The sequence below is a fragment of the Hippopotamus amphibius genome, chromosome 2 (genome assembly GCF_030028045.1).
Source record: "Hippopotamus amphibius kiboko isolate mHipAmp2 chromosome 2, mHipAmp2.hap2, whole genome shotgun sequence".
Lineage (NCBI taxonomy): Eukaryota > Metazoa > Chordata > Mammalia > Artiodactyla > Hippopotamidae > Hippopotamus > Hippopotamus amphibius.
In genome coordinates, this window is record NC_080187.1 from 128,385,671 (window position 1) to 128,412,198 (window position 26,528).

The following is a 26,528-nucleotide window of genomic DNA, read 5'->3' on the forward strand; positions in this document are numbered from 1 at the left end:
CAAGGAGAATTCAGTCTAGGATTGGGGCAAAGGTCAACAGAGTCAGAGCTTTAGTTGGAAGTCTCAGGGGTCAGCACAGGTCCCTTAGGTTCCAGTTGATCCGTTGTTGAGCACCTCAGGCTCATCTTTACCATGGAAACAGAGCTGGGAGTCTTTACAATTGTATATTATCTTTGCCATTGTTACTTCTCTTACTTGATAACAGGCAATAGTTTGTTCCTGCATTCTTTTGTTCCCTTAAGATAACTAATTACTGAGACCTGCTCAAGGACAAGCGGTGTGACCAGACTTAGATCACAAAATGGCTTAGGCCAGAAATGGTTTCTCTTATGTCAAGAAAGCCATGCCTGATTCTTTTTCCGGTGAGCCCCTATCCTATCTGCTAGCAAGATGTCCAGGCTGGGTTGGGAAGAGAGTTCCCCCAGAGCAGCCCTGTTTGCAGGCTTGTTCCTACTGCTGCATCTGCCCTGCTAGGATCAGGAGCCAGGCTTGTTCTCAGCCTCCTCATGCCCCTTGTAGGTGTGTCAGACTAAGGCTCGACCTCTTCGAGCTAGGACTGGTGACCAGCGCTCATTGCAGAAATGCTCGCGTTGTTCTCTTGATGGGAAGGGGAATGGGCGGTGAGGACACTGCAGAGCAGACACTCACCCGGGGTCACTCTTCAAGCCCTGGCAGTCTTCATTAGTGGGCTTGATGTGGCTTATTTGGCCTGGGGCTCAGGGCCCATCAGCTGGCTTGGCACTGGACCGGGCATTCTGCGCATAGCCAGGTTTATAGCTGGGCTCAATAAGGGGAGGGACTGGCCGAGACTCATAGCCAGGGTGGAGCAAAGGCAGCAGGTGCCACAGTGCTCATACCTTCTCTCTTGCCCCGTGAGTGCTAGGGTCTACCATGGCCAAGGAGGAAGGGGGCTTCTTGTCCAGGGCGCAGAGGCATGGCATAAGGACCCAGGTCTCCTCCTAGCCTACCTTTTCCTGCCTTGGGCTTTTGTCATGCCCATCCCTGCACCTGCAGCACCCCTCATCCTCCCAGGCTCTGACCTGTTGCACATTTCCTCCTCTGCACCTGGCTTAGGGATGGGCCCCTCCAGCACACACTTAATAGTTTTTCTATAATGAGCCACAGAAGGTGCATCCCAGGTGATGTTGAGGTGCTGGTCCAGACTAGGGGTCAGCAAACTGCTGCCTGGAGGCCATATTTGGCCCTCAGTCTGGTCTTATAAATAAAATTTTACTCATTTGCCTGTGTTGCCTGTGGCTGCTTTCACACTACAGCAACAGAGTTGAGAGGCATTGCAGCAGACCCCACACCTGTGTGATGGTTAATTTTATGTGTCAACTTGGCTGCACTAAGGGATGCCCAAATAGCTGGTGAAACATCGTTTCTGGTTGTGTCTTGTGAAGGTGTTTCTGGGAGAGATTAGCATTGACTTAATAGAAGCCTCCCCAAGTGTGGGTGGGCATCATTCGATCCATTGGGGGCCTGATTGGAACAGAATGTGGAGGCAGGGTCAGTTCACTCTGCTTGAGCTAAGACGTCCACCTTCCGCCCTCGGGCATCGATGCTCCCAGTTCTCAGGCCTTTGTACTCAGACTGAGTATGGCACAGGTCTCCAACTTGCAGACAGTAGATCGTGGGACTTCTCAGCCTCCGTAAACTGCCTAAGCCAACTCCTGTGATACGTCTCCCCTTACATATAACTACGTGTATTCTCTTGGTTTCATTCCTCTGGGAGCCCTGACTAATACAGATCTTGGTGCTAAGAGTATGGAGCTAGTTCAGCTCTCTTCCTGTTTGCCTCCCTTCTCCCTGCCTCCTATTCTTGTCTCTGCCCCGGATGCCCCACCCAGAGAGCCTGTGTGGCGGCCAGGGCTTCTCTGGAGGGACTTTCTGTGTCCAAGGGGTCCTGGGGCCTGTGCCCTGAGCCAGGCAAGTTAGGGAGAGGCAGATGGGGCCTTTTGCCTGGTAAGTCCACAGTCTCCCTGTGGACACCAGGCTCTCAGTCCCTGTCTGCTTGCTGACCCCAGCATGGGCCATGTGACCCCTTTGTTGGCCATGTGGGCCATTGGCCGTGTGGGCTTCACACCCATGGAGTCAAGGCCGAGGCCCCAGCATTACGCTGGCCTGCTTCAGCTTTCCCATTTAGCTCTATTCCAGTACAACTGTAGCTACAGAACGAGGCTTGCACCAGACCTGGGCCACAGTGTGCTGACCTCCGTTCTCCTCATCAGGTGGTCAGTGGAAGCTCCTTATCTGTAACTGTTATCTCTGCCTCTTTGTCCTGCTTCTGTCTCTGGATCTTGGCCTTGTCAGGGGAGTGGGGGCCAGAGTATCTGGTGGAGGCCTTGACCTGGTCCTGGACAGCAGAGCGTGGGGCCAGGTGTCTGGGGCCTCCCATGGGTCATCTCCTTCCCAGGGACCATCAGGCTTCTCAGCACGTTGACGCGTGTCAGAAGTGCTGCCTCTGGAGGCCTTGGTTCCTCTTGAGGCAGTGGGGAGGCTGCCTGTCCACTGGTGGGTCCCAGCCCTTGGTGGAAGCAGAGGTTTGGTTTGTTGCATGAATGTCCTCATGGGAGTCTCATCCCTGCCAAGACCCCACCTTCGTAAATGGTTGGTGGTCCGCTAGTTGTCACCCTCCGGCATGTTCCTAGTTGGAACCACAGCTCAGGGGCCCTGCACTCACTCCATTCCCTCTGTGTCCTGCTCTCCCGGGGCCCTGTGCTCTGGACGACGCCACCCTCGGCACCTCACTGCCAACACACCGAGATTGGTGGCTGCACTGGGCAGCAAGGTGGGGCCACCCAGAGCCTGAACTTCGTGACAGGAACGCATCCTGTCTTGTCTCTAAGGGCTCCTGCAGTGAGACTTAAGGCTGGAGGGAGGGAGGATCAGGGTGAAACTGGTCTTATTTACCGAAGTGTGCAAGCGCCCCGGTCTCTGAGCCCTCACCACTGTTGCCACGCCACAGAAACTCGGCAGCATGCCAAGTCACCTGGGGAAGCCCCCAGGCCTGACTCCCATCCCCACCCAGCCCTCTGCTCCCACCTTGGGTCTTCTGCCCAGGCTGTCCCTGTGGTCTCTGGGTCGCCCAACTTCCTCCTTCTCAGAAAGTGGCTCCTGATGCTGCCCAGAGAGCCTGGGACTTCCTACATGGCATGTGCTCACACTGTTCCCTGGCTGTGGCCCCTCTTCCCACCACATTTGGCTTTGAAATCTTACCTCTGGAGCCCTGCAACTCCCCTTACTGGCCTGAGGCTTGCCCTGGGCCCCCTCCCCATTTGGCACACGCAGCCTCCTCCACCGTGTCTGGTTCTGGCTCCAGGTGTCCACATGAATGCGGATGTACTTGAAGCAAGGCCAGGCGTGACCTTACAGCTGGGCTCACGGAGCCTGGGAAGCTTCAGAGCAGTGGGCAGGGTGTGGGCTGCAGTCCTGTGTCAGGAACAGCATCAGCCCACTCACAGCTGGGGCAGCCCTAAGGGGGTATCACAGAGGCACTGCCACCGTCATCTCAGAGCTCAGGCAGGCACCCTGTGGTCCCGGAGGTCGTTGCCTTTCTCCCCCAGAGTGGCCAGGGAATTTTGTGGGCAGGCCTGAGGTGGAGGCCAAAGCTGGATCCCTGAGCTGCCCAGGAACTTTGGAGGCCCTCCAGTAGGCACTGGCCTGGGAGGTGTGCAGTGAGGTGAGGACAAGCATATCCACAGCTGCACACCCAGTTACATGGTAAATGTTGCTGCCGTGAGCACTTCCGGCAATGGGGAGGCAGGTTTTGAGACAGACTCAAGCCTGCACAGGATGGTGCAGGGTGCGAGTAAGAATGCTTCGGTCAGAAGAAAGTCAGACAGGTGGGCTGAGTGACTGGGGGCGTAGTCAGTCTCCACTTCTCTGAACTTCAGCCTCCTGGCCTGTGAGGTGGGGCAGTGAGTTACAAGGGTGAAGTCTCCAGGTTGAGTGCTTCAAAAACATCCAAATTGTTGTCTTAGCTTTATTGAAGTATAAGTGAAGTACGATAAATTGCATATATTTAAAGTGTTCAGTTTGATAAGTTTCCATATGGGTGTATACTCATGAGATCAGCCGTGTGCCTGAGATGAGGAAGGAATTCATCATCCGCACACGTCTCCTTATCCCCATTTGTAATTTCTTTCCTCTTCATCCCCAGGAGACCATGGTATATATATTTGTTTGCATTTTCTAGTTTTATATAAATGGAGTCATAGAACACATGCTGGTTTTTTTGTTTGTTTTTGTTTATTTTATTTTTGGCTGTGTCGAGGTCTTCATTGCTGTTCACGGGCTTTCTCTAGCTGTGGCGAGCAGGGGCTACTCTGTTACAGTGTGTGGGCTTCTCAGTGCGGTGACTTCTCTTGTGGAGCTCTAGGTATGTGAGCTTCAGTAGTTGCAGCACGCTGGCTCAGTAGTTGTGGCACACAGGCCCTAGAGCACGGAGCTTCAGTAGTTGCGGTGCACGGGCTTCGTTTCTCTGTGGCATGTAGGATCCTCCCGGACCAGGGATGGAACCCATGTCCCCTGCATTGGCAGGCGGATTCTTAACTACTGCACCACCAGGGAAGTCCCTATATGCTATTATTTTAGTCTCGCTTTCCCCTGAGCATAATTTTGAGATGTATCTGTGTTAATGTGCATGTCAATAGCTGTTCCCTTTTGATTGCTGTTGTGTGGCTGCTCTGCACTTTTTAAAATCTATTTTCCTATTGATGGTCGTTGGGTTGTTTTGAGTTTGTTTGGTTTGCTTTGGCTGTTACAGATACACACATTCCAGTCTGAGTGTTTGTATAGACATGTGCTTTCATTGCCCGTGGTTGAATGCCTGAGAGTGGATGGCGATGCCATATGTCAGGTATGTGCTTAACTTTTTAAGAATCTGCCAAATTCTTCAGCAGAGTGGTTGTGCCATTTCCCATTCCCCAGCAGCAGGCAAGTTCTGCTTGCTCCACACGCATGCCAGCCTTGGTGGAGTCCGGCATCTTCATCCTCAGTGTTCCAGGCAATATGTAGTGGTGACTCAGCCTAGTCGTCATCTGCATTTTCCTTGTCACTTACTATGCTGAGCACCTTTTCATGTACCTATATTCTCAGGTGAAGGATCTGTTTAATTCTTTTGCCCATTTTTTATTGGGTTGTTTTTCTTACTGAGTTTTGAGAGTTCTTATATTCTGGATACAAGTCCTTTATCAACAGTGTGATTTGCAAACGTTTTTTCGCCAGTCTATGACTTGTCATTCTCTTAACTTGTCTAACAGCATAAGTTCGTAGTTTTGGAGTCCAGATTACCAGCTTCTCCTTCTATGGGTCATGTCCAAAGTCACAAACGTTTTTTCCTCTTTTCCCCTGAAAGTCTTATACTTTTAATGTTTAAGCCTATCTATGATCCATTTTAAATTAATTTTCATATATGCTGTAAGGTATGGGTTGTAGTTCATTTTTATAGAAGGACATTCATTTATTCCAGCATCATTTGTTAAAAGATTTTCCATTCTCCACCAGATTACCTTTGTACCTTTGTCAAGTCACTTGGCCATACATATGGGTCTATTTCTGGATTCTCTATTCTGTTCAGTACCTCTGTCTATCTTTATGCCGATAGTATGCTCTGTTAATTACTATAGCTTCATAATATTGAAATCAGTTAGTGTTAGTCCTCCTACTTTGTTTTTCTTTTTCAAAGTCGTTTTGATTGTTCCAGGTCCTTTGGATTTCCACACATATTTTAGAATGAGATGCTCAATTTCTACCAAAAAAAAAAATGCTGGGATTTTGATTGGCATTGTGATGAATTAAAAGATCCAGTTGTGGAGAACTGACATCTTAACAATATTGAGTCTTTTAGCCCACGAATAAGTATATCTCTCCATTATTTAATTTCTCTCAGCAATATTCTGTGGCTCTTAATGTATGGTCTTGCACATCTTTTGTCAGATTTAAGCATAAGCATTATTGATGCTATTATAAATAATGTTTAAAATTTTTTCACTTTGTTCAATCCTAGCATATAGAAACAAGGTTGATTTTTGTATATTAATCTTGTGTCTTGCAGCCTAGCTGAACTCACTTATTAGTTCTAGTGGCTTCTTTGTAGATTTCTTTGGATTTTTCTGTACAGACTGTTGTGTGATGTGTAAAGACAGTTTTACTTCTTCCTTCCCAATCTAGATGCCTTTGATTTTTCTTGTTTCATTGCAGCCTGGGCTAGGAAGCCCAGTGCAATGTTGAACAGAAGTAGGGAGACTCAATTTCTCATCATTAAGTAATGTTAGCTGATGGGTGTTTGCAGGATGCCCTTTACCAGGGTGAGGATGCTCCCTTCTGTTTGCTGAGAGTGCTTACCAGGGATGAATGTCGAATTTTTTCAGGTTTTCCCACGTCTTTTGAGATGATCCCATAGATTTTCTTTTTTTGTCTTTTTAATTAAGTAATTAATTAATTAATTTATTATTTATTTATTTATTTATTTATTTATTTACTGGCTGTGTTGGGTCTTCATTGCTGCACGCAGGCTTTCTCTAGTTGCGGCAAGCAGGGGCTCCTCATTGCTGTGGCTTTCTTGTTGCAGAGCATGGGCTCTGGGCGCGTGGGCTTCAGTAGTTGCGGCACATGGGCTCAATAGTTGTGGCTCACGGGCTCTAAAGCACAGGCTCAATTGTTGTGGCACACGGGCTTAGTTGCTCTGCGGCATGTGGGATCCTCCCAGAGCAGGGCTCGAACCTGTGTCCCCTGCATTGGCAGGCGGATTCTTAACCACTGTGCCACCTAGGAAGCCCTCTTTTTTGTCTTAATACAATAAATTACATTGATTTTTTCCTAATGATTATTAATCAACACTGCATTATTTAGATAAGCCCATCTATATCATGATTCCTTATTCTTTTTAGATATTGGTAGATTTTTGTACTGTCTTTGGTTTTGGTTATAGGGTAATGCTGGTCTCATAAAATTAGGTGGAAAGTATTCCCTGCTTTTCAGTTTTCTGAAAGAATCTGTGTCCAATTGGATTTATGTCTTTCTTAAATATTTGGTATAATTCACCAGTGAAGCCATCTGAGCCCAGAATGTTCATGTTCTCTCTGAGGTTTTTAACTACACATTCAATTGCTTTAGTAGATATAGGACTGTTTAGGTTATCTGTTTCTTCTTGAGTGGGCTTTGGTAGTTTTTGTCTTTCAAGGAATTTGCCCCTTTCATCTAAGTTGTCATATTTACTGGCATAAAGCTGTTCATGATATGCCCTTATTCTTTTTAATACCTGTGGTACTCCCTCCATCTACCCACACCCCAGTTATCCTGGCTAGAGATTTATTGATTTGATTAATCTTTTCAAATAACTTGCTTTTGATTTATTTTATGTGTTTTTTCTATCTTATTGATTTCTACTCTCATCATTATTATTTCCTTTTTTTCTTTGAATTTCTTTTGTTCTTCTAGTTTTTTGTTTGCTTTTACTTTTTATTGAGGAAAAACATACAGAGCACAAAGCATAAGTGTGAATTTCCACTAGCTGAACACACCCAGGTAACTAGCACCCAGATCAAGAATCAGGACATCAGAAGCCTCTTTCAAGGGCCCTCCCCAACCCAAGGGTCACCACTGCCCTAATATCAGCAGAGCTTAGTTTTACTTATTCTTGGACGGTGTATATAAATGGAATCACACAGAATATCTCTTTTATGTCTGGCTTCTTTCACCCAATATTATATGAGATTCATCTCTGTTGTCTAAATAACAGTAATTTACCCATTTTCATTTCTGTGTAGTATTTTGTCATGTGAATTACAATTTTTCTTTGTATTGACAGAACTTAGGAACTTTCTGGGTTGTTTGTAAATAATGCTCCTGTAAACACTCAGGGTCAGAGGACAGGTGTGTGCTTAGTGTTAGTAGATAATAGTTTTCCTAAGTGGTTATACCAGTTGCACGTCCACCACCAGAGGATAAGAGTTCATGAGGGTTTTAGACAGGATGTAACAATCCTAGTCCACCATCGTGCTGTCCAGTGTCCGTTGAGCAACTGAGTGAGTGAATACACAAGCACATGGCTGAGAAGAAAGACAGTTCCAACCGGGGCTGGCAGAACGCTCTTCACATACCACGTGGGCCCAAAAGACTAGCCATAAACAAGAAACAGCTCCTCCCCTAAGTAACACACAGTCTATAAGGGGGGTTTCAAACCATGCTCCAGTGGCGTTTATAGGCCTGTGTTCAGTAGAGAACTTGTGTCTCAGACACAGAGGTGAGGAACATGGCAGCCATCAGGCAGGACTTGAAGGCCTTTATCCCTTGGCCTGTAGAAGGCCCAGAGAACGTTTGGGCAAAGGCCTGGAGAAGTGTTGTCTGGAGAAGACCAGGCATGGTGAGCTGTGGTGAATGTGGGCTCTTAGGAGCTGTGTATGTGGGGCCTAGGCTCTTAGCTTTGTGAGCCTCAGTCTTCTCCTCTGTTAAAAGTGCTTAACCCCACAGGGCTTTTAGTTGCACCTTGAGCTTTGTGCCCAATACCTGGTCTAGTTTTTAAGATGGAAGTGAGATAATTGATTGGATTGGTGTTTGTTTTTCCCCAAATATAGTCATTTAGTGCTATAAATATCCTCCTAAATCCTTGCTATGTGGCATCCCACAAATTCTCATATTCATTTCATTTTCATTTAGTTAAAAATATTTTCTAGTTTCACTCTTTATTTTATTTTTTCTTTGAGCCATGTGTTGGTTAATTGCCAAATATTTTCCGGAGATCTTTCCGTTATTGATTTCTCATTTAATTCCCTGTGGTCAGAGCAAATCCTTTGTATGGTCTGAATCCTTTTGGGTCGGGTTTAGTGGCCCAGAATATGGTTTGTCTGGGTAAATGTTCCATGTGTCCTTGAAAAGAATGTGTGTGCTGCTGCTGTTGGGTGGGAGATACTACACGTGCCAATTAGGTCAAGTTAGTTAATGATGTTGTTCATAATCTTCTGTGTCCTTACTGATGTTCTGTCTACTTGTCCTATGAGATTATTGAGAGAAATATGGAGAGTTGGGTGTTGAACTCTCCCAACTATAGTTTTGTCTTTTTCTCCTTGCAGTTCTATCTGTTCTATCAGTTCTTGCTTCCTGTATTTTGAAGCTCTGTTATTAGGTGCATAAACATTTAGAATTGTAAGGTTCTCTTTGTCCCTGGTCATATTCTTTGCTTTAAAATCTACTTTATCTGATATTAATAGAGCCATTCCAGCTTTCTTTTGATGAGTGTTAGTGTGGTGTATCTTTTTCCATTATTTCACTTCTTAAAACAATGTCAACAGCTTTATTTATTAATATAATTCACTTACCATAAATTCATTCATTTAAAATGTATAATTCATTGGCTTTTAGTATATTCAAAGTTGTGCATCTGTCACCACAACCAGTTTTAGAACATTTTCATTAGCCCCAAAAGATACTCCCTTACCTGCCCACCCCACCTCCCACCTCCACCTACCACCATGGGCAACCATTGATATGCTTTCTATCTCTATAGATTTGCCTGTTTTGGACATTTCATATAAATGGAATCATACAATATGTGGCCTTTTGTGACCAGCTCTTTTTACATAGCAGAATATTTTCAAGGTTCATATATGTTGTACCATGTATCAGTAATTCATTTCTTTTTATTACCAAATAATACACTATTTTATGGGTAGGCCACACTTTATCCCTTCATCAGTTGGTGGACATTTGGGTTGTTTCCACTTACTGGCTATTATGAACATTTGTGTACAAGTTTTTGCGTGGATGTATATTTTCATTTTCCTTGAGTCTATACCTAGGAGTGGAATTGCAGAATTATATGGTAATTCTACATCTGACCTTCTGAGGATTTGCCAGGCTGTTTTCCACAACAGCTGCACCATTTTACGTTCCCACTAGCAGTGTCTGAGGGCACCAGTTTTTCCATACCTTCACCAGCACTTGTTCTTTTCCTTTTTTTTTTAAATTTATTTTTAAATTATCTCCATCCTAGTGGGTGTGAGGTGCTATCTCATTGTGGTTTTGACTTGCATTTTCCTAATGTTTCCTGATGTTGAGCGTCTTTTTAATGAGCTTTATGAGCTGATTGGCCCTTTTGGGGTGGGGGGCGGGGGTGGAAATGTCTATTCAAGTCCTTTGTCTGTTTTTTTAATTAGGTTGTTTATCTCCTTATTCTTGAGTTATAGGAGTCCTTTATATGTTCTGGATACTGGACCTTTATCAAATACAAAAATTGAAAATATTTTTTACTGTTGTATAGTTGTCTTTTCACTTGATAGTGTCCTTTGATACACAGATTTTTAAATTTTGATGAAGTACAATTTATTTTTTTCTTTTGTTACTGGTGCTTTTGGTGTCACATGGAAGACCCATTGCCAACAAGGTCATGAGGATTTATCCCTATTTTCTTCTGAGAGTTGTAGTTTTAGGTCTTACATTTAGGTCTCTGATCCATTTTGAGTTGATTGTTGAATGTGATATAAGGAAGGGATCCAGCTTCATTCTTTTGCATGTGGATTTCCATCTGTCATAGCACCATTTGTTGAAAAACTATTCTTTCATCACTGAATTATTTTTGTACCCTTCTCAAAAATCAGTTGACCACATATTTGAGGGTTTATTTCTGGACCCTTCTGTTCTATTGGTCTACATTGTCAATCCTTATGCCAGTACCACACTGTTTTGATCACCATAGCCTCATATTAAGTTTTGAAATCGAGAATTTGAGTCCTCCCATGTTGTTTCTTTTCAATATTGTTTTAGCTGTTCTGGGGCCTTTGCAGTTCTGTATCAGTTTTCATTTCTGCAAAAAAAATAGGCCGTTGGAATTTTGATAGAATTACATTAATCTCTTAATTATCTTTTAAAGGGATTTAAATAAGAAGAACAAGTCTTTTATATTTACTCATGTAGTTATCCTTTCTGGTGCTTTTCATTCCTTGTAAATCTAGATTTCCTTCTGGTATTATTTTTCTTCTCCTGAGGGATTTTATTTAACATTCTGTGATGCATATCTGCTGGTGATAAATTCTTACAGCTTTTGTATGTCTGGAGTCTGCTTCACCTGTATTTTTGAACAGTTCTCACTGGGTATAGCGCTCCGGTTAATACTTTTTTTGTTTTTGTTTTTTCAACATGTTGCTCTACTGTATCCAGGCTTGTCAGAGAAATCCTGTGTCATCCTTATGCTTGCCTCTCTATCAGTAGTGTGTCCTTTTCCTCTGGCTGATTTTAGTATTTTCTTCCTGCATCACTGGTTTTAAAACAAGTTTGTGATATGTTTTTGTGTGTGTGTGTGTGTTTTAATTTATTTATTTACTTATTTTTGGCTCTGTTGGGTCTTTGTTGCTGCGCACAGGTTTTCTCTAGCTGGAGTGAGCGGGGGCTACTCTTTGTTGCAGTGTGCAGGCTTCTCATTGCAGTGGCTTCTCTTGTGGAGCACAGGCTCTAGGTGCGAGGGCTCCAGTAGTTGCAGCATGCGGGCTTAGTAGTTGTGGCTTGTGGGCTCTAGAGCGCAGTCTCAGTAGTTGTGGTGCACGGGCTTAGTTGCTCTGCGGCATGTGAGATCTTCTTCGACCAGGGCTCGAACCCTGCATGGGCAGGCGGATTCTTAACCACTGCGCCATCAGGAAAGTCCCTTGTGATATGGTTAGTGTAGTTTTCTTCATATTTTTTGTTTGGAGGTTGATGAGCTGCTAAGATTTGTGGATTTATAGTTTACATCAAATTTGGAGTAATTTTAGTCATTATTTCTTGAAGTTTTTTTCTGTCCTCACCTGTTCTTCTCCGCGAGGGACTCTAGCTACCCATGTGTTGGCTCCTTGAAGTTGTCCCACGGCTCGCTCACACTGTGTTTCATGTTTTAACACCCCCCCCCCCTTTTTTTGGTCTGTGTGTTTTATTTTGAGTAGTCTTACTGCTGTTTCTTCAAGTTTACTAATATGTGTTGTGCAATTTGCCATGAATCCCATCTAGTGCCCCTTTCATCTCATACCTTGTATTTCCATCTTCTCTATCTTCCCTGGTTGCTGCTTGGCATGTTCAGTGTTCTGTTCAGTGTTTGCTTGGCTTCCTGAGCCTGTGAAATCAGTCCTGCCCTGTCTCCTGGCTCTGTCACTGCATCACTCTGACCTCACCTTGTCCTTGTGGACTGGCTTCTCTGCCCCCTTGGCAGGCCCAGTCACCAGTGATTGCCAGATTCTGGGTTTCACTGTATTGGGAGATGGTACTGTTATTCCTTTGTATGTTCTTGTGCTTTGTTCTGGGATGTAGTTTGATCCCTTCAGGTTTTGCCTTAAGCTTTGTTAGTCGGGACCAGAGAGCACTTCCCCAGCTCTACTTTGTCCTGACCCGCAAGGGCTCTGCCTGCTGTCTGTGGGTTAGGGCTTCCCGCTCGCTGGTAGAAACAAGTGCTGCTTACAGCCTGTGTAGGCAGTGGGATCATTTCCTCTGTCCCTCTGGGTGGCCATTTCCTGGCTTCGGTGGCTTCCTCACAGGCTTGCACTGACTGTCCCCTGCGAGGACTGAGGGCCCCTCTGTTCAGAGGTCTGCCGCCTTCGCTGCCCTGTCCACTGTCTTCCAGTACCGCCTCCTTCTCTCAGACCTCCAGACCTTTGTTTCTCTTTCTGCACCATGGCTGAAGTTCCTTCTGGGAGGAGTGGCGAGTGTCATGGAGCTCACCTGTGCCCTGCCTCTCATATTCTGGTGTTCAGTGACTTGAAAACTATTGCTTAGTCACATGAACTTCCCAGTTATTTTTAGATTTCCACATGGGAGGGAGATCCAGATTCTATGACTGCCTTGTCTTGGCAGGAGGTGCAAGTCCCCGGCTTCATGGGTGAAGCGCCCGGGAGGTGAAGGTTCAGGCCGAGGCGTGTGTGAGAGAGAGAGAGAGAGAGAGAGAGTGTGTGTGTGTGCGTGTGTGTGCGCGTGTGTGCGTGTGTGTGCGCGCGCATCTAGCCATCCCACCTCATTGTAGCCGCTGGTGATGATGCGGGGCCTCATGAAGTGTCAGTGCTCCAGCTCGAGACTAGAGAGCATGTCTACCCAGTTCAGCTTGTCTGGAGGTTTGAAGCGACACCCATGAGCTGGCTGGTGCTTTCTAGTACACCTGCCCCATGGATTGGGTCCTTCCTGCACTTCTGGCAAGTTCTGGCGCGCCCAGGGCCGGCGTGCAGCTGGGGGTTGGGGCTGCCACCCAGGATGCAGCAGGTCCTGCGTACACACAGACTTCTGCTTAGGTTTTTCCCTGGGACCAGGATGGAGGAGGTGGACGACAGCAACAGAAATCATAGAGCTAGCTGCCTTGATTTGAAAAGGAACCTGTCTTCACAGAGCAGGTCGTCAGTGGCTGGGAGCAGATGAACAAGACCCGCTCTCGGGAGGGAGAGCAATTACCCTGACCAGACCCTACCCTACTTTATTTAGCCAGTCCCCTGCCGATAAACACGTCACTTTCTACATTTTGATTTTTTTATGTTACAAACAGTCCTGCTCAGTAACATCCTTACATATAGCTTTGCACGTTTTCCCAGTTGTTTTCTTGGACTGAATTCCTAGACTTCATATTAAATAATAAATGAGTGAAAATGTTTCTATTTCTCTGAGGAAATAAAGACATCATTTTCTATGCTCTTTAGTAGCCCTCTCTCTTTCATTTTCCTTCTGTGAGCCTGGAGCCCTGTAAAGAGACAAGGTCTCCCCTCAGAGGTCTGCATGGGGTGGCCAGTGGGAAGGGGGCCCCTGGGGAGGACACACACTACAGGCCTGTGTGGGTCGCGTCCTGGCTACTGTGATGGTGCAGGGTGGGGGGGAAGGAGAAGCAAAGGTGCTTACCAGGGGCTGTGACACCTGGGGGGACATGACACGGGTGCAAGCACGACGGTGGCCAAGACCTGGGGCATGGACTTGGGCAGGCCAGCACCAGTCCTGGTTGTACTTGCCCATGGGGGCTCCTCCCCGAGCCAGCCACGTGCTCCTTTGCCTCTTACAGCCCAAAGCCCTTGCTGGGTCTGGGGATGGTGGGTCCTCAGTAACAGGTATTTTCAGCTCTGTGCTCAGGTCCTGGACAGGTGGGCAGGGTCTCCTGACTAGGACAGACGTGGGGACCTGCTGGCTGGCTCTGAGTGTTCTGGTTCACACTCCTGTCTTGTGCTGGACTTGGGCTCCCACCTTCCCAGGCCTCCCTGAGCACAGGTGTCTCCTAGGATGAGTGAATCAGGACCAGGTGGGGAGGGGCGCTTCCCTGAGCCCCGGTTTCCGTATCTCAAGGGGGACCTCAGACTCACCCTGGTCCTGATGGCTTCCCTGCCTGGCCCCAGGACAGGGGCCTGTCTGCTGATGGGGGCCACACTGGCAGAGATGGTGGCTGGGGCCTTCTATCCTTGCCTCGCCCCAGTTCCTATAGCCAGTCCCTTCATCCCATCCCACCAGCGCTCCTCGTAAGCCCCACCCCCGGCTCTTTTGTAACCTCACAGCCCTAAGGCATCTTTCTCCTCCTGTGCCCCCCTCTTCCCCCTGCATGTCTGGCCACATGGTTGCCTCCAGGCTCCTTCTTAAGAACATCTCATCTCCTGCAGGCATTTGGACAGGCCCACACGAACCATAAGAAGGTGGCTGCGGATGGCGAGAGCCGGGAAGAGAGTCTGATCCAGGAGTCGGCCTCCAAGGAGCAGTACTATGTGCGCAAGGTGCTGGAGCTGCAGACAGAGCTCAAGCAGCTGCGCAACGTGCTCGCCAACACACAGTCAGAGAACGAACGTCTGGCCTCAGTGGCCCAGGAGCTGAAGGAGGTAACCAGCGGGACTAGGGCAGGCTGCTTGACTGTGGGTGGGTGGGAAAACAAGCCACTGCTCCCTGGGGACATGGCCACCCACAAGTTGTTTCACCCCCAGCCCAGCTTCATATGGCCTGTGGTGGTCCAGGAAGGGCTGAGGGTGGCAGGGTCCCAGCTCTGCGCTTGGACTGATGTGAATCCTGGGTTCCTCACGTGATCAGCAGGACCATAGTATCCGCCTGCCAGCTTGTGACGACAAAATCAGAAGGGGCCACCACAGACAGCTCCTAGGGTCAGCTCGCGCCTGACAGGAGCCTGGTCATGAGAGGCCTGGGCAGGTGGAGGGGGAGGGCAGGCAGCCCAGTGCCCTCTGAGAGAGGTGGGAGGGTGGGCCACCGTTCCGAGATGGGGTGGGGGAGCAACAGGGGAGCAGGTATAACCAGAGGCCTACATGAGCTGCAGTCCCAGCTGTGGCCTTGGGGGTCCCTGGTTGTCAAGGCCCCAAGTTCTCATCAGGAAAGGCACGAGGCCTTGTTCTGGGCTATGGGAAGACCTACTCTCAGACTTCTGTTGCGGGGGTGGGGACAGGTGACCAGAACAGCAGAGCGGTGTGTGAAGGGTGTATGGCGGTCAAGGTCCCACAGGGCTGGGAGGGGACCCCGGCAAGGCTTGGGGCAGGGCCCAGGAGCCAGCAGCAGCGGGGAGTAGTCACCCACCCTGGTTTGGGATCAGAGGTCTCCAAGGCTTGTGGGCTTGGGAGGAACTTGGCTTGGATCCAGGGGGAGTGTGTGATCTCATTTCCTCCCACGGGAGCATCTGGTCAGGGTGGGCAGAAGGGGCCATCGGAGCTGTAGATTTGACCCCCCAAGTGGGAGAAGAGCCTCATTTCCGGCTAAGCGCCCCTTTCCAGAAGAGCCCGTGGAAGTGCTCTGCCCATCCCAGACTCATTCTGCTCCTTCCCTCTTCCAGAGGGGGCTGTCGGGAGAGGGGCAGGAGACTGGCTGACTGCTGCCTTTGGCGCCAGGAAATGAGCTCAGCCAGTCCCACAGGCTGCTGCTGTTAAAGAACAGGTCTGGTGGGGCCAGGATTCCTGCTGTTCCTGTTAGTACCTCCGGAGGAAGGCTTCTGCTCCCCACCCCCATAAACCCTCAGCGCGTCCTTCTCCTGAGGCCCCGCCTGTGCGCCCGTGATCACTCTAGGGCAGGTGCTGTGGGGCTGTGCCAGGTTCAGGGTTGGCGTGGAGGCTCTCCATCGCCGCCTGCTCAGACTAGAGCCCTGGTCCGTGTCCCCACCATTGCTGGCTGGCTGTGCTCCGCTCCCCTCCCCCTCAATTACGCTTCTGCTGGTCCGGCCTCGCCCCGCCTGCCGGAGCTGCTCTGCTGCGCCCCCCCGTGGCCGGCCTGCCTCCTGCAGGAGGCTTGCACGAAGGCTCAAGCCGGCTGAGGAGCCTGGGTCATGAGGACACAGCACCAAGCACTGTCCCTGATAAGCTCCAGCCTGTGTCTGTCCTCTGTGACCCAGCCAGAGAGGCTTTTCACAGTCACCTCAGGAGATGCCCCTTCCACAGCGGGGTTTTCCCCTTCCGGTGCCTAGTCCTGCTGCCGTCCATGTTCGGTAACGGATGGGCCAGCTGTGCTATGCCCTCTGACCCCCAGCCCCCATCCCCACCCTTCTGCCCTGTGACAGCTGGCTTAGGGCTTCATTCCCCCATGCCCAGCTCTCCAAGAGGACCTCATGGCCGCCGTCGTGTGACACGTGTAGCAAACATGCTCAGCATGTGGGACTGTTCCAGTTACCCCATAACTTGGCATTCAGTTACTTCGCTCCTCTCACAGGTTGGGAAACCAGGGTGCAGACGGTGTGGCTGAATGCCTAGAGTCACTGGTCCTGACCTCTGCACTGTGTATGGACAGGCCCCACCATCTGTCCCGGGATATGGCTTTGGGCACTGTTTTGCAGGTGGAGAAGCAGAGACCCAAGGAGCTGGGCACGGCCACACGTGGCTGGAGGCAGAGTTGGCTCCTGCGCACATGCCAGGGCCATCCACGGATTTGCTTTGGGGGTGGGGGAGGCGGTGAGGGCTGTCTGAAGCAGCAGGACTGTCAGTTGAGGAGAGGTCAGCATTGTCTGCCCAGTGGGACCCCCTAGGTAAAATCTTACTGTCCCAGTGGACCCTGGCCCTGCTCTCGTGGTGGACTCTGCACATGTCAGGCCCAGGAATGAGTGACAAAGATGTCCTAGCAGAAGTCATGTCTGTTGTCATCTCCCCTGTCCTGGCTAGGAGCCAGGAAAAGGCTTATTTTCTGCTGTGGTCGCATTTGGGCCACCAGGAGCTTCTGGATGAAGCCAGGTGTTTGGCCACAAGCTGAGGCGGTGGGTGTTGGGTCAGGAGCAGCGGCCCCAGGCACCAGATGGGCTCTCCAGCGTGGAGTGGACAGGCTTGGACAGAGGACACCTGGCTCCAGAGCCAGGGGATGGGCTGTGGGGAGACTGTCACATGGGCAGACAACCCAGAGTCAAGAGGAGGGGCCCTGGGTGTGTGGAAGAAGCACCAAGGGTAGGGAGTGAAGTCAGGGGTGACCCCACAGGGGAGGAAGAGCTGGGGTTGCCCAGATGAGTCCTGAGGGAATGGACCCCACAAGGAAGTGCACATTCCTCCCAGGGAGTAGGGCTGGACCCAACTTGCTTGGGTGTGACATCTAGCAGCCCCAGGAGGTCAGGGGAGTTGGTGAGGGAGGGTCTACAGAGGGTGCTGAGATGGGACCCCACATACCCACCTTTTCTATCTGGCTTATACCCTGTTGGGCCAGCCTCCTGTGTCCCCTGTCACTGTGCATCATCAGGACTGCTCTTGTCAGGCTTACCTGGGAGAAGGTGCTCACCTGGGAGAAATCAAACCCCACAGTGGCCTGTGGGAGCTTGTTTGAGCCCTTGGTAGTTGGGGGCATGCCAGGCGAAGGTTCCCCTGCCTGCTTCAGCAGCAGCAGTGCCCTCCCCTGCCAGGCTGGCTCATAGCCTAGGTACACCTCTCCTCACTGCGCAGAAGCCCTACCCGAGGACCTGTAAGGGCCCGCACAGGAGGCTGTGTTCCACTTCTGAGTTGAGGAGGTGGAATCTGCCCAGGCCATCAGGGAGGCTGGCCTGAGTTTCTCTTACACAGCCTGGAGGGCCTTTAGGTCTGTTAGTCCTGATGTGCAAACCTATTGGGAGCTGGTGGGTTTTAGACCTTCCCCTCGGCTTCCACCCCGCTGGGTGGCCATGTGAGATGAAGCCACACCTGTTGAAGCATCTCCTGCACCTCAGGTGGTGTGACTGAGCGAGGAAAGAGGGAGGAGTGGCAGGGCGTCTCTGGCAGAGAGAGGAGCGTGCACCCACCAGTGTGTTCACAGAAGGAGAAGGCTCTGTGCGAGGCAAGGCGGCTGGAGGCATTGGGACAGGGGCTTGGGCAGGCGAGGGGCTCCTAGCCACAGCACCCCAAGAGCAGTGGGGGCCAGGGAGGGCCTGCTGTTTAGCGCTTAAGCAGGGGCGACATGAGAGAGCAAGCTAGTTGTTGTGGGAGCGTGTCCCATCTGACTGGAGGCAGGAGGATGAATTAGGCAGGCTAGCTAGCTGTGGCCAGCCATGTGGCCCGCAGCAGGTGGGGCGGTGCTTTGGATGGGTGTGCAGAGCCACAGCTTCCCCACCAGTTACCATCACCGCCGTCCTCAGAGTGGAGACAAGGCCTTGAGAGGTGAGCCGAGGTGTGGCCACCACTCCAGGGCATTCGCTTTCCCGCGCAGCCCCGCACAGCCCCTCCACGAGGAGGGAGGCTGAACCCCTGCCTGTCCAGCACAGCCTCTCATGCCGGGCCCCGCGTCTCTGCCTGAAGCAGTCTGAGCCGCCTCCACAGCTGACTCCTCGCTGCTGCACCGGGTGTGGGTCTGTCTGGGTGACAGCACATTTGCAGTAAAGACGGTTAGTGACTCCCCAGGAGCACACATGCCTGGCGGGTGAGGCCACCTTCCAGGAACAGGAGGCTCCAAGCTGTCTGGGACACATGCCCTGCCCTTGGCGACATCCAGCTGAGGGCCTCCACGGCACCCTCCCACGAGAGGCGGATCGGCTGGCTGGTGCTGACCGAGCTGGGGCTCCTCCGTCCCCTCCCTTTCCCCAGCGCGACCGGCGACGCTTCATTCACCTCTGCCCAGGTGCTCTGGGCACTGCATGTGTCTGGCGCCAACTTTCAGTGAGGCAAGACCGAAGCCTGTGTTCATTTCCTGTGGCTGCTGAAACAAATTACCACAGACTAGGGGCTTAAGACAACAGATATTTATTTCCGCAGTTTAGGAGGTCGGAAGCCCAAAACCAAGGTATCAGCAGGGGTGGTTTCTCCTGGAGGCCCTGCAGGAGAGTCCATCCCGGGCCTCTGCCTGGCAGCCTCTGGCAGCCCTGGTGTTCCAGTCTCTGCCTCCATCTCTCCATGGCCTCTCCCCGAGTGTCCGTATCTCCAGCTCTGCATCTTGTAAGGACACCAGGCCCTTGGGTTAGGGTCCACTCTAATGCCCTGTTACCTCATCTTAACTTGGTTATATCTTCACAGGCCCTGTTTCCAAATGAGGTCCCATTCACTGGTTCCAGGGCTTAGCACTTCAGCATATCTTTTTAGGGTACACAGTTCATACCCATAACATTCTACTCTTTGGCCCTCAAAGTTCATATCCTTCCCACGTGCAGTATATTCATCCCATCCTAACATCCCCAAAAGTCTTAGCCCATTCCAACATCAACTCTCAGTCCCAGATTACGTCCAAATCCTCTAAATCAGGAAAGGCTGAGACATCAGGGATCGTCCATCCTGGGGTGGAATTCCTCCCTGTACAAATTATCTGCTGCCAGAATACAATGTTAGGACAGGCGGGGAGAGACACACTCATTCCAAAATGGAGAAAAGGGAGGAATAAAGGGGCTGCAGGTCCCAGCAGGTATGAAGCCCAGCATTTCAAGGCCTGAGAACAGTCTTTGGTGGCCCCCTCCTCTGCCTCTGGAACCCAGGAAGCAGTGGACCTGCTGGCCTCCAGCCGGCTGGTTTACCGGGATGTGAGCCATGCCCTTGGCGCCCTCCCCAGAAAATGCTTCTCATCTTGTGCAATAAGGACAAGCTGAGCATGTCCCAAATCTTCAAGTCCTAGTTCTTTTTTTGCTTACCAGTTTTTCCCTCAATTTCTTGATCTCCTCTCATATTTTACTATAAGCAACAAGGAGAAACCAGGCTGTATCTTTAATACCCTGCTTAAAAATCTCCTCAGCTAGTCATCCCAATTCCTCGCTTACTAACTCTGCTTTCCACCCAGCACTGGAATACAGCTCAGCTGGGTTCTACCACTTTACAGCAAGGATATCCTTTCCGCCGCTCCTCATTGCCTCCTAAGGCCTTACTGGGAGCACCTGTAACTAACAGTCATACCTCTCCTAGTGTTATTTTATGACGGTACGTGCATTCCCTGAGACAGCGGAAGATTCCTCTAGGACTCTTCTCTGAGCCTCACCAGAGTCACCTGAAACAATTACATTTCTACCAGGAGTCTCAAGGCAGTCTGGCCTTTTCCTGTCTTGCTCCTCAAAGCTCTCCCAGCTGCTGGCCATTCCCAGCTCTGTGACCACTTCCGTATTTTCAGGTATTTATTACAGCAGTGTCTTTTTCCTAGTATTAAACCTGTATTTGTGTATTTGTTTTTTGGGGCCACCGTAGTAGATTGCCACAAAATACTGGCTTAAAACAGCAGAAGTTTATTCCCTTAGGTTTTCTGTATCAGAAATGAAGGTGCTGGCAGGACTGTGTTCCACGTGGAGCCTCTCCAGCTCCCGGGTGGCGGCCGCCCTCAGTGCTCCTTGTCTTGTGTCCACGTTGCTCCAGTCTCTGCCTCTGTTGTCACCTTCTCCCCGTGCAGGTTCCACGGCTCTGACACAGCTGGGGCATCGTTGCCACCTCCACCCTGGCCTTACATGGGGCCACAGGCCTTTCCTGGGGCTTTGGCTGTGGCCTCCTGGCTAAATGTCCTGCCCTTTTCCTCTGGGGGAGATACAGACCAGCTTTGGAGCACTCCTGTGCAGTGCAGTGTGGAGTGCTGGCTGCTCTGCCGTCCAGACTCCCGGACCTGACTCCCGGCCAGCACCCCTCCTCACCTGCTCAGGGCCTCCCTCAGCAGCAGCTGACACCAGCCGGCAGTGTGTGTGCCGTGCGTGGGCGCCTTTAGGGAGCCGCAGGGAACGAGACAGCCTAGCGCAGCACCCCACACAGTCGGTACTCAGTAGTGAGGGAATGGGTAGTGCCCCTCGGGGTGGTCGAGGAGCCCGTGTGGAGACAGCGCCGGTGGAAGGTTTCTGAGCCATGCAGAGAGGCCGCGTGTCATCCAGGGCCATTTCTGTGAATGTCAAGCAGAGGCAGATCCACAGACTGAAAGCAGATTGGTGGTTGCTGATGGGTATGTGGTTTCTTTTTAGGGTGGTGAACGTGTTCCAGGATAGGTGATGGTGCACGGCTCTGAATACGCTATGAGCGCTGAGTTGTACACTTCCAGTGGGTGAGCTTCATGGTAGGTGAATCATACCTCAATAAAAAACGAAGACGACTCCTGTGCAGGAGGACTGTGCGGGGCTCCGCTCGGCAGAGGCGTATGGTGCAGCGGGGCACACGGGTTCTGGGGCGCAGGGGCTCCAGCCTGGGCAGTCCAGTGGCCCGTGGTCTCACCCTGGCTTCTCCCCGTGCCCCTCAGGAGCACTTGTTTCACAGAGGGAGCTAAGCTTCAAGTAAAGGCCATTTACGACGCTCCTGGCCCGCAGCCCCCACTCGCCGCCCCGCCTCACCGTCCTCCCTCCTGCATCCTGCCGTTGGGAGAGGGGCGGGGCTCCCAGCAGCGCATCAGGCCCTAGTGGCGGGGCGCACCCGGCTTGCCTCACCAGCTGGAAGCCGCAAGCACAGTTCTTACGCATCAGCCACTGTGTTAGTGAGGCCCCCAGAGATGTGGGCCGACGGCTGTGTGTGTGTGGAGAGGAAGGGAGGTTTCGTGTGAGGAACTGGCTCACTCCGTTGTGGGGGCTGGCAGGTCCACAATCTGCGGGTTGTGCCAGCTGCTGGAGGCCCCGGGAAGAGCTGGTGCCGCGGCTTGAGTCCGCAGGCTGTCTTTCAAGGCCCTCCACTGCCTGGCTAAGGCCCGCCCACATTATGGCGTGTGATCTGCTTTACCTGGCAGGTCTGCTCATTTAAATGTTAAGCTCATCTAAAAGACGCCTGAATGGCGACATCTAGATTGGTGTTTGACCAAATATCTGGATGCCAGGGCCTTGACAAGTTGACCCTAAGATTAACCATAACAGTCTGTCGGGTGGTAAACAAGGGAAAGGGCCAGAGTGGAGCTAAGTGCAGAACTTTGTCAGGAAGCAGGGAAGTATATGTTTCCTCACGTTGCCACTCACACTGTTATTTTGTTTATTTTTGCCTAACAGGAGTTGTGCTTTCTGGGGCCTTGCATTTCTCCAGGCAGCAGCTTGGTGTCTGTTTTTTCTGGTGTCAACTCTTGGGTACCTCCTGGGGTCACTTAATGAGGGGACGGCGTGGTCCATTTCCTGGAGATTTTGGTCGTGAGCGTTTGTCGGGAGTGCTGGACGCATGTGATGACTCACTCCCCTTCTGTGGCTTTCTTCTTTTTTTCTTATTGGTCCTGTTTCATTTTACCAATCCAGCATTGCCGTTCTGTGTGTAGCATACGGAATCTTAGAATCTTGTCTGCAAAGTGTACACCTGGATGTAGTCACAAGAAACCTCAGCACCAGCAGAGAGGCCAGTGTGCCGGGAGGAGGACAGAGTGAGCTGTGGGGCCCAGTGGGTGATGGCGCTTCTAGCCGAGGGTCCAGGTGGGATGCTGTTGGCCTGAGGTGGGGGGGTGTTAGATTCTTTGCAGGTATGTGTGGGAGGCTGCGTGGAGCGGAGGGAACGGGGATGTGGAGAGAGATGGAGAGTTTGTCTAGGGGACGATTCTGCCCCAGGGGACACTGGCCCTGTCTGGAGGCAGTTTCAGTGGTCACAGTGGGTGGGGGTTGCACCAGAAGGCAGGGCTCAGGTTGCCACTAACCATCCTACAATATACAGGATGGCCCCAGCATGGTGGCCGAGGGAGCCAGGTCCTGGCACAGGGCACGTACTAGCCGGTCGAGACTTCCCAGCAGTCTTGGTTGCACAGTCCATGTCTGGTCTGCACGCACCTCTGTCCGTGCATGATAATTGAATCCTCAGGGCAACTTGGAGGCAGGAACTCTTTTTTAGCAGCTTTATTGAGATACTTCGTATCCCTTACAACTCACCCAGGTAAAGTGTACAGTCAGTGGATTTTAGTATGTTTACAGATTTATGCACCATCCCAAATCAAGTTTAGAATATGACGTCACTCCAAGAAGAAGCCCTGTTAGCATCCACTCTCCACCCCATCTTCCCCCGGCCCCCTAGCAGCCATCGATCTGCTTTCTGTCTCTGTGGATATGCCTGTAAATGGAATCGTAGAATACATGACCACTAACACCTCTACTTTTACTCTTGTTGGCTTCAAGGTTTATCTGTGTTGCAGCATGTTTTATAAATATACCACATATTGTTTCTTCAGTTGGTGGGTATTTGGGTTGTTTGCAGCTTTGCTATTTTGAGTGGTGTCTGAACGCTTGTACACAAGATTTTGTGTGGACACATGTTTCCCTTTCTCTGGAGTGCGTGCCAAGGAGGGGCATTGAGGGGCCAAGATGTTAACTCTGTGCTGAACTGTTCCAGCAGCTGCAGACTGTTCCACACCATTGCACCGTTATACTTACCCCCAGCAGCAGGCAACGGAGGGACTATTAACCTCATTTTACAGAGGAAGAAACCAAGGGTCAGAGCAGGCTGAGATCCTGCACTGTTCACCCCACCTCAGAGCCCAGGGCCCCAGCTCCTTGCCAGGTGGCCACATCGGGCACCACGGCAGGCCTGGAGTTCCAAGGCCCAGCTGCGTGGCCACTGCAGCGGGCCTCCTGCTCTGAGCTCCTTGTGCCCAGAGTGGTGAGACCAGCTCAGGCAGGCTGCTCACAGCTACCTTCCTCCTGGCAGATCAACCAGAATGTAGAGATTCAGCGTGGCCGCCTGCGGGATGACATAAAGGAGTACAAGTTCCGGGAGGCCCGCCTGCTACAGGACTACTCAGAGCTGGAGGAGGAGAACATCAGCCTGCAAAAGCAGGTGTCTGTGCTCAGGCAGAACCAGGCAAGTATCTGGGCCGGGCAGGTGGGACAGGTAGGTTGGCTTTGGGCCATGGCCCTGGCCCAACCCTCACTTTGTCCTCCATGATCAGAAGGTGTTCCCTCCCGCCTTCCACACACTCACGCTGAGGGCCGCATGCCTCCGTGGACCCAGGGGTGTGGCAGCAGGGCCCAGCCCCTCCAAGACCAGAAAAACAAGGCCTCTGGCTGTATTGTTGGCTGGCAGTTGGGTTGGCCAAGGTGTTCCAGGCAGCAAAGATGGGGGAAAAAATGGAGGTAATAAAAGAGGTGACACAAAAACCCCAGAGGCTGTGACCAGCTTCGTCTCCTCTCAGGTGCCAGCAGGAGACCAGAGGTGTCCCTGTGCCCTGTGGGACCCTAGAGCTGTCAGTGCATTCACTCCTCCCACTGTCTCAGGTTTGCCAGCCCCCTCTGCCCCCATGTGGTCCTGGACCTTGGGATGAAGCCAGGTGGGCCTTGAGGAGCAGTGTGGAGATGTCCAAGCTGTCATATCATGCCCTCGAGCAACACCGCAGCGGATGGGACAAGTAGGATCACTTCTGCCTCAGACAGGACAGGGCAGGAGGGTCATCTCTACCCACCAGTGACAAGATGGGGATGGAAGGATCACCTCCACCAGTGAGAGGACGGGCAGGACGGTTGCCATCACCAGTGAGAGGGCAGAGACAGGAATGTCACTTCCACCTGTGATCGGACAAGAGGGTCACTTGCACCTGTGACAGAACACCCAGGGGGTCCTGGGCACTTGGGCACCTTAAGACCTGCCCCTGCCACCTAACTCTCCAAGAACCACAGCTCTACAGGGTGGAGACTGGGGGGGACCTTTATCCCAGGAACCCCAAACCTCAGGACCCGGGTGTTTAAATCCTGCATAGGAAGTGTGGGTGCATGTGCTTATGCCGACAGCAGAACCTCTGTGACCGTCACAGCCAGCAGGGAGCGGGTCTCCTCCCGAGAACGCAGGCACAGGAGCTCCTCCTCTAGCTGCAGAGCAGGCCCTCTGTGACACTGTGCTCACCTGCAGTGACACACAAGCCTCCCAAGGAGGGGAAACTGGGCTCTGGGGGGCACACGGTGGAGTCTGGCCCCTCCTTGGGGTTCCCCTGCCCCAGGCCTTGACTCACAGAGACCCTCTTGGTCCTGCCTCTGAGTGGTTTGTTCCTTGTTTCTTGCACAAATATTACAGAATAATAATCATTTTTAAGTTGCCCGTAGACCCTGAGTACCCACGTCAAGCACTGGTTTCTGTCTGCTGTTGCCTTGTCCACCTGTAGGTACTGTTTCAGCAGCTGCAGCTTTGGATGCTGCCTCTCCCACTCCCATTCGGGCCTCTCAGGCTGGGAGGGGTGTGCAGCTGAGGTACATCCCACTTCAGTGCAAGCGTTGGGTTCCTTATTTTGAAATATGATTAGAAGTAGTGCTCGTATTGCACACCTAGATACACATTTTATGTATCTTAAAATATTTAATCAACCTATTTAGGTAGTTTCCTAAAATTTTAAATGTATACACTTGGTAACATTTTATGTCACCTAACAAATTGGTGGCATGGGTGTGTTCTGATTTCCATGGCATCTCTGGTGCTGAGCAAGTCTCATGCTTTTGCACTGTTCATACCATGTGCACACGTGTCCCAGGCGTGTGCTGAGCACTTCCTCTGTACCTCCTGCCTGTAACCCTCTGAGCATTTGTATCTTCCCAGCTGTGTAGTTAGCATGACGGTGCTTCTTCCCCATCCCTCGGGCATAGAAGAGTGTCCACCTCTCTTCCACAGGTGGAGTTTGAGGGCCTCAAGCATGAGATCAAGCGTCTGGAGGAGGAGACCGAATACCTCAACAGCCAGCTGGAGGATGCCATCCGGCTCAAGGAGATCTCGGAGCGGCAGCTGGAGGAGGCGCTGGAGACGCTGAAGACCGAGCGGGAGCAGAAGAACAGCCTGCGCAAGGAGCTGTCGCACTACATGAGCATCAACGACTCCCTCTACACCAGCCACCTGCACGTCTCGCTGGACGGCCTTAAGCTCGGTGATGACGCTGAGGCCCTGGCCAATGGCTTTGAGCACGGTGGCCTGGCCAAGCTGCCGCTGGACAACAAGACTTCCATGCCCACCAAGGACAGCCTCGCCCCACCCTCCCCCAGCCTCGTTTCTGACCTCCTCAGTGAGCTCAACATCTCTGAGATCCAGAAGCTTAAGCAGCAGCTGATGCAGGTGAGTAGGTGGGTGGCGTGGGGACCCCACCCCACCTGGGTCTTGTCACAGCCCTGGGTCTCGGGCCCACGTGCACTATCCCCACCTCCACTTCAGTCCCCCATGGTGTGAGCCAGACCTGCTGGTCACCAGGACAGCACTTGCCTGGCATTTTGCCAATGCTTTGCACCTTCTTTTGTTTATGTTTCTTTTCCATAGGTAATTGTGTATTGTTACCTAAGTGGGACTGTAGCATTATAGGTGGAAGGTGCCTAGAGAAATAGG

The 26,528-nt window shown here is 51.2% G+C and overlaps 1 protein-coding gene across 3 annotated transcripts in view; it reads left to right on the plus strand.

Moving 5' to 3' along the window:
- The window catches only part of BICD2 (BICD cargo adaptor 2), a 58,075-nt gene that overhangs the window by 24,270 nt on the left and 7,277 nt on the right, over positions 1-26,528 (plus strand). For all 3 annotated transcript variants that reach the window (XM_057721383.1, XM_057721382.1, XM_057721384.1), the window contains 3 exons: positions 14,580-14,792; positions 23,886-24,038; positions 25,830-26,264. In XM_057721383.1, the coding sequence (XP_057577366.1) occupies positions 14,580-14,792; positions 23,886-24,038; positions 25,830-26,264 (801 nt within the window). The remainder of the gene's footprint in view (positions 1-14,579; positions 14,793-23,885; positions 24,039-25,829; positions 26,265-26,528) is intronic.